Genomic DNA, 7,786 nt, shown 5'->3' with positions numbered 1-7,786 from the left:
AGACTATATATTAAAACAGAATTCTTACCCACAACCTCTGCAACAAGCAGCCCAGGAAGCAAAACTTCAGCCTCTGCAATAATCAGCCCAGAATGTGTAGGACTCATTGACTGCCAGCTTCCCTAATTTTTGCCCTCACTTCCAACCTGGGACCAATCAGAGAGAACCAAATATTCTGCCCAAACCAATCACAAAGGATGCCCCATTTCTAGTTAGCCTGCCTCTAGCTTCCCCATGTCAACAGCCTCGAATCAAAGCACATCTGGAGTCTTCCCCTTTCTTCCCATGCCTCCGCCTGATTATGAGTCTCCACCAAGAGCAAGTGACAGTGGCTGACCCTCATGGTATACAAAGCCTTGAATATATAGCCTTTTCTTGTTCTCATTTGGTGGTTTTTGTTTATTCTACACTTGGGACAAGTCACTTAGCCCTCTTTTTCTTATTTACAGACAGTATGTACATGATCTCATAAGATTGTGAGCATTGATTGATACTGAGTGTTAAGATGCTTTTTATTTTTTTAAAAAAGAACTACTTTATTGAGGTATGATTGACATACAAAAAGCTGTGTGTATATATATAAATACAAATATATAAATAAATATATATTTAATGTATACAGCTTGATGAGTTTGGAGATAAATATATTACACCCATGAAACCATCACTACCATCAATGCCATAAACATATGCATCACCTCCAAAAGTTTCCTCCCAAAGTCTTTATTTTCATTTTTTTTTGTGATAAGAACACTTAATGTAAGATCTACCCTCTTAGCAAATTTTTAAATATACAATATAATATTGTTAACTATAGGCAAAAAAGGAAGAAACCCTTTGAAGTTTAGGCTAAGGACTTTTCGGAGGACACATCTGTGAGAATCCTCCATGTGTACATTCCTTCTATCTCTAATGGGATGAAAAATGAATAAGAAGCTTATGAAACACTCAGGTAGCCTTCCTGTCTTTTTGAGCGAACACTATGCCACAGACATAATAAGGGGAAGAAAAGCCTGAGAAAGATGAAATAAAATTTGTCTTGAATTGAGTATGACTTTCTCATAAAGAATGATCTGCATATGTATCTGAATTCATTCTCCAAAAAAAAGATGCTTTGTAAACTGTAATATGAGGGACATGCATATCTTATCTCAATAGTGGGACCTGCCCTCTGGCAGAGGAGAAGCAGCTATGGGAGGGCATGTGGACAAAGGTCACTTCTCCCCATGGTAGTCTTCTGAGACTTGGTAAGAGGTGCCCCGTCCTCAGCCCTTCTCTGGCTGTGCCTGTCCCCAGGGGGTGAACGGATCCAAGGGGATATGTCCAGCCTGAGCCTATGTACCTCCTCTGGGCTTTCATTTCAGTGTGCGGATACCAGAATTCTCTGCCCAAATACCCTGTACCTGGTTATAAGGCCCTTCCCAAGGCCCATCCCCCAAAGGCAAACCACACAGCTGATCGTTCACCCCTAGACCAAAGGGCTGGCCCAGGGGGTGGCTAAGTGCAGGAGTATGGACGGAGCTTGGATGTGAATTATGTGCATACTGTGGAGTGGGACAGAACTGGGAGGGACCAGTGGAGGGGGCAAGCTGTGGCTGTGGGCAGGGGTCTGGGGCCAGGGAGAGCCTTCCTTTAGTATCCTGTTCTGGCGTGAAACTCCTGGAATTCCGAGATTTCGAAGTTTGAACCTGGACTTCTAGTTTTTTGTAAAGGTATATTTGTTAAGGTAGGAAGAAATAAATATTTAACATTTTGTTAGCTTGATTGTTTTTTTTTTTGAGGAGGATTGGCTCTGAGCTAACATTTGTTGCCAATGGTCCTCTTTATTTATTTTTTCTCCCCAAAGCCCCAGTACACAGTTGTATATCCTGGCAAGGTCATTCTAGTTCTTCTATGTGGGATGCCACCACATCATGGTCTGATGAGCCATATGTAGATCTGCGCCCAGGATACAAACAGACAAACCTGGGCCGCCAAAGTGGAGCAAGTGAACTTAACCACTCAGCCATGGCACCAGCCCCTAGCTTGATTTTTAACCTGTAAATATTTAGAGAATCCTTCCCCAAGCCTCTCAAATATTAAGGGTGGGCCAGCCTGTCTCCCTGTTCCACAGTTCAGTGGCTAGCTCTGATCCAGGGCTGCGTGGGTGTGTTGACTAGTATGCACCTGGGGGCGGGTCTAGGAAAGGAATTTTTATTTGTTTCCCTTTTCCCCACACCCTACTTCTGTGCGTCTTATCTCTCTGGGTAACCATTCTAACCTGCTTAATGCGTATTTTATGTTCCTTTATTTTCTTTCTAAATGTGCTTTTTTTCTGATTTGTTGCATGTAATTTTAATATATATAAGTAATATTGTGTTTCATATCTCATTGTCTTTCTTACTTTTCTCACTCAGCCCTAGAGCTCTAGGCGCTATTGCTTATAACTAACCCTTTGCTTCTAACTGCTGCAAAGTCTCCACTGCAATTTATCTATTTATTTACCCAGTGGTGGTTGTAAGGAGGTATCTCATTGTTTAATTTGCACTTCTCTGATTAGTAATTGGTCTGAGCATCACTTCACAAGCTTGTCGGGCACTTCAGGTTTTTCTCTTCTGTACAATGTTTGTTCTGTATACCTTGCTCATTTTTTTCTGTTGATGTTGATATCGATATCTTTCTACTTGTTGATTTGCAGGAGTTTCTAATATGTGCTAATTAGATATCTTCTTCCATTCTGTTTCTATTAACTCTATCCCTGGTGTCTTTTAATGAACAAAATCCTAATTTTTGATATAATTAAATTCACCAATTTATTTTACATTGTAGTTTCTCACCTTCAGATAAGTTATTTTCCTACTTTTTTTCTAACTAGAGGGGATCTATAATGGTAGAGATGTCATCATTTTTGTTGTTATTTTTGGTGAGGAAGATTGGCTCTGAGCTAACATCTGTTGACAGCCTTCCTCTTTTTGCTTGAGGAAGATTGTCCTTGAGCTGACATCTGTACCAATCTTCCTCTATTTTGTATGTGAGATGCCACCACACCATGGCTTGATGAGCAGTGTGTAGGTGTGTGCCTGTGCTCCAAACCCGCAAACCCCAGGCTACAGAAACTGAGCATGGGAACTTAACCACTATGCCATCAGGCTGACCCCGAGATGTCTTCTCTTGCTGGAGAAAGTTTAGGACAAAATGGGTAGAGTAGCCACTTGGGAATGGTTCTTTCAATATCAGTTCCATTCTCCTAGTCAGGTTAAAAACTAAAAATTGTGTATCCTAGATTCCCTTGTAGCTAGAGCACTGGGGTGTGAATTGATTTCTACTAATTTATGTGATTTTTGTGAGATTTGAAAAGTGGGAGTGAGCTGATTCTCACATTTCAGTGTATATCAGAATCATATGAGTGCTCATTAAAACACAGATTGCTGAGTCTCACCCAGTAATTCTATAGGTCGGGAGATGGGACCCCAAAATTTGCATTTCTAACAAGTTTCCAGGTGATGCTCACCCTGAGTTCCTGTTATTTGCCTGTTTCATGAGTGTGAGAGGCAATTTTCATGGTGGTAGCAGTGACAGTGGCAGCAGGAGCTTTCTGACCTCAAGATCATATCTATTGTGGAGTCTCTTTGGCGGCTCCCTCACTCCTCCAGTCATTCAAAAATCTGTACATAGGTTATTCCTGTATTAAATCCCTTTCTGCTTGAGAAAACTAGAGTTATTTCTGTTTCTGATAATAAACCACTGCTTGATACAATAGTATACCAAAAATAGCTATAATTGACAAGAGGATGTCCATAAATCCATTGCCCAATATCAGGCTGCTGAGTCTAAAACAGGTGTCCTTGATATTGTTATAAGCAAGGGGAGCAGAGAGAAACTTTGTTCCATGGCTGTTGGATTTGCTCAGTGAGGTTGGCAGGAGACCTTTAGTTATTTAAGCAGGACAAGGGATTTTGCAGCAATTTGTAATCTAGGGGGACAAATCATCCTGGTTTCTCTGGGACTGAAGAGAGTCCTACTATGTGGGACCTTCAGTGCTAAAACTGAGAGAGTGCCAGACAACCTTGGCCAAGTTGGTCACTCTAGTGTAATCTTTCCTCAGTCATCTTGAAGAAGTTGCCTATAAAGGGGAAGAGGCTAGAGCAGATGGTAGTAGGTGTGGATCTGAGAAATTATTTTCAGGAGGTAGTTGAAATTGGAAGAGCCTAATTAGGGCAGGCTCAATAGCCTGTTCAAAGGGATTGTCAGCCTAAATTTAGCCAAAGGAATAATGTGTGAGAGCCAAGAGTGTGGGCACTGGAGTCACTTAGACTTGGGTTTGAATCCCAGTGTCTTTGTTTACCAGCTATGTGACCTTGAGCAAGTTACTAAACCAAGTTTCCATATCTGTAAAATGGGGGTAACAACAGTATCCCCTTGTTGTGAGGTGTAATTGAAATAATGCGTATGCTGTGTTGCATGGCTCAGAGTAAGCATTTGAAAACATGTTAGTGGCTATTATTATTATTATTATTACTAAGGAAATTACATAAAAGGACTGGGTAGAAGTTCTTGGGCATGAATAAGTAGAGGAGAGTGAAAGAAGAGAGGAAGAAGTCTGGATGAGAAGGGGCTGTGTAACGCTTCTTGGTGACTTTTAAAGTCACCTCTCTTTGCTTTGTGTACTCCCAAAGGAAAAAAAGTAAGAATCGGGTTGAGTAATATTTTCTATATAGAAAGTAGTAAAACAATGAATGAATTTTACATCAATGCTGAAAGTTTAAAATTTTTGTTAAATTACAATTAAGATAGTAAAGGTGTACCAAAGAACTCAGGATAGAGAAAATGGATCTCAAATGAAAGAAAACATGAACTTGAAATCATTTGGTTTCAAACAGAAATGAGAGTAGAAAGGGAGAAGGGAGGAAGAAGGAAGAAGTGGAGGAGGCATTCATTCAACCACGTAGAGAAGTGACTGCCATCATAGTTGGGCAACTATTCAGAGGGCTTCCATATGGTGTTTATAACAACCTACTTTTAAACCTACGATAGAATAATAATAACATTTGCATCAAAACATTTTTCTCCTCAGTGTTTTCTGCACAGCAGCCTTTACTTCCTTATTCCTCAAGCTGTAGATTAAAGGGTTCAGCATGGGGATAATTGTGGTGTAGAACACGGAGGCCACATTCTCTTGGGCCAGGGAACTGGCTGTGGAGGGTTTTAAGTACATGAATGCAGTAGATCCATAGAATATCCCCACTGCTATAACATGGGAGCTGCAGGTGCTGAAGGCTTTGGCCTTTCCCTCTGTGGTGCTGATGTGGAGGATGCTGGAGAGGATGAAGACATAGGAAACAAGGACTGTTAAGCTGGTGACTATAATGTCAAATCCAGCCAAAAAGAAGACTACCATCTCAATGTCATAGGTGCTAGAGCAAGAGAGCTTCATGAGGGGGAGGATGTCACAGAAGTAATGACTGATGAAGAGCTCACAATAGGATAGTTTTAACATGAGGCCAGTCTCTATTGCTGAGCCAATGAACCCTATGGCATAGACTGCAGTCACCAGCAGGGCACAGACTTGATGAGACATGATAATGTTGTAAAGCAAAGGGCTGCAGATGGCGACATAGCGGTCATAGGCCATCACCGTCAGCATGTAACACTCGGCAATGACAAACACAAGGAAGAAGTAGAGCTGTGACATGCACCCTGCATAGGAGATGATGTTCTTCTCTGACACAAAGTTCACCAGCATTTTAGGCGTAATGACAGAGGAGTAGCAGAGATCCACAAGTGACAGATTGCTGAGGAAGTAGTACATGGGGGTGTGAAGCTGAGCATTCAGACAAATCAGTGTGAACATGCCCAGGTTCCCTATCATGGTGACTGAGTAGATCCCAAGGAAGAGGAGGAAGAGGGGAAGCTGGAGCTCTGGCCGATTTGTTAATCCCCCAAGAATGAACTCTGTCACTGTAGAGTGATTTTCTGCAGCCATTTTCCTCAGGTTGGGACCCTGCAGGATGGGAGAGAAGAACCCCATGAAAAGCTGCATCTTGGACTTTGTGGTGAAGGTAATTTTGAGAACTTGGGGCCAGCTGAGAGATCCTTGGCTCTTTCCTGATGCATCTTTCCCTTATCCTGCTGTTTGCTGGGAGGAAGACCAGACCCTGGGTGTTTCAAAGATATGGAGATGAGAGGAAAAGGGGGCAAGATCTGGAATTTTTATCATTTTTATGTTTCTCAAATATCCTAGAGCAGTGGTTCTTAAAGTGTAGTCCCTGGAGCAGCAGCACCAGCATCACATGGAGACATTCAAGATGCAAACTCTCAGGCCTCATCCCAGATCTACCAAATCAGGAACTCTGGGGATGGGGCCCAGCAATCTGCGTTTAACACTCTCTCCAGGTGATGCTGATGCGGGTGATGATTGAGAACCCCTAGCCTATAAGGAACAAGTAGTATATTTCATATTTTGTAGTTTGAGATGTAATTTTACTTCAGAAATGAAATTTCCCTGTCATCTATGCAATTCCTGAATATGCACTGATTGTGAACACATAAATACCTATCTCAAATCAATGTGAGGGCGATATGGTAGTTACAACTGTATCGAGTACAAGTCAATTTCTGTATCTGAAAGATGAAGAAATTAGTAATATCAATTCCAAAAATGATTGTCAAAATTACATGGCATAATGCATATCTAGAAGTTTTTTTTCAAGCACTGTGTTCCTATAAAAATGTGAGCTGTCGTTGGGTGTCTGGAAGTTTTTCTTACTTTTTCGCTGGACTTGAGGTCCTAATACAGTGGTTCTCAACATTGGCTGTATATTATAATCACCTGAAGTATTTAAATACATTGATGCCTGGGTTCCACCCACAGAGGTTCTGATGTAATTGATCTTTGGTGCAGCCTGGGCCCTGGCATATGGTATACCCAGAGTAAGTGTTCAATAACTATTTTGATTATTATTATTATCACTTACAGATGATAATATCAAACCATGGCTCCATTATCTCCCTAATGGCAAAGAACTCAAATTATAGATGCGTCTCCCAGAAGCATGCTTCAATATTCTCGGATGTGATACCTATAGACTTCCCTTCTCTAAGATGTACTTCTTAAGCTAAAAACCTTAAGGTTTTGCTATTTTAATTGCTTCCTTATTTAATTACTAATTTTTGTTTAATGCTCTTCAAAGGTAAATCTCATGAACTCCTTTTAAAGTTTTTGGATTTGAGGAGAAATGTCTTTATACTAGTGTTTTTATTCCCATTTTCATATTGAGAAAACTGAAGTGTTAGACACCAAGTGACTTGCTAAAGGAGCACTTAGGGTCTTGCTTTACACCTGTGCTGTGAATCATGTTTTTCTCTCCCAGATGTGTTAATTTTCCTTTTATTGGAAGAACCATCTTGCAGCTTGGGAAACTTAGAATCTAATGCTAGCATTATAATACTTTACAACCAACAACCCTACCACCCAGGTCTTATCCCAATATCCTGTGCATGATGTTGTACCAAATTTTGGCAAAATTGTTACCAGTGGGAGAAACTGCATAAAGGGTACACAGGATCTCCCTACATTATTTCTTAGAACTGCAAGTGAATCTGCAATTATCTAAAAATAAAAAGTTTAATTTAAAAACCTTCATTAACAATATTGTCATAGATAATATATTACTGAATGTATTCTTGAAAAGTACATGTTCTTATGAACGTATTTCCCTCATGAATGAGAATATTTGAGTAAAGACTTATCAGTCTACGTTCTTATGTCCTTCAACTTCCTACCATTCTACATTGTCAGTCTACAGGT

General features: G+C 40.6%; 1 protein-coding gene across 1 annotated transcript; it reads right to left on the bottom strand.

Annotated features, from left to right (window-relative positions):
• Window positions 1–5,032: 5,032 nt before the first annotated feature.
• On the bottom strand, window positions 5,033–6,007 carry OR8A1I (olfactory receptor family 8 subfamily A member 1I). Its single transcript, XM_014741160.1, has one exon. The coding sequence runs from the start codon at window positions 6,005–6,007 to the stop codon at window positions 5,033–5,035; it is 975 nt and encodes a 324-aa protein (XP_014596646.1).
• Between the last annotated feature and the right edge of the window lie 1,779 nt (window positions 6,008–7,786).

Source organism: Equus caballus, chromosome 7 (genome assembly GCF_041296265.1).
Source record: "Equus caballus isolate H_3958 breed thoroughbred chromosome 7, TB-T2T, whole genome shotgun sequence".
NCBI lineage: Eukaryota > Metazoa > Chordata > Mammalia > Perissodactyla > Equidae > Equus > Equus caballus.
The sequence above is the reverse complement of the archived record's forward strand: the minus strand, read 5'-3'. Positions and strand labels throughout refer to the sequence as shown.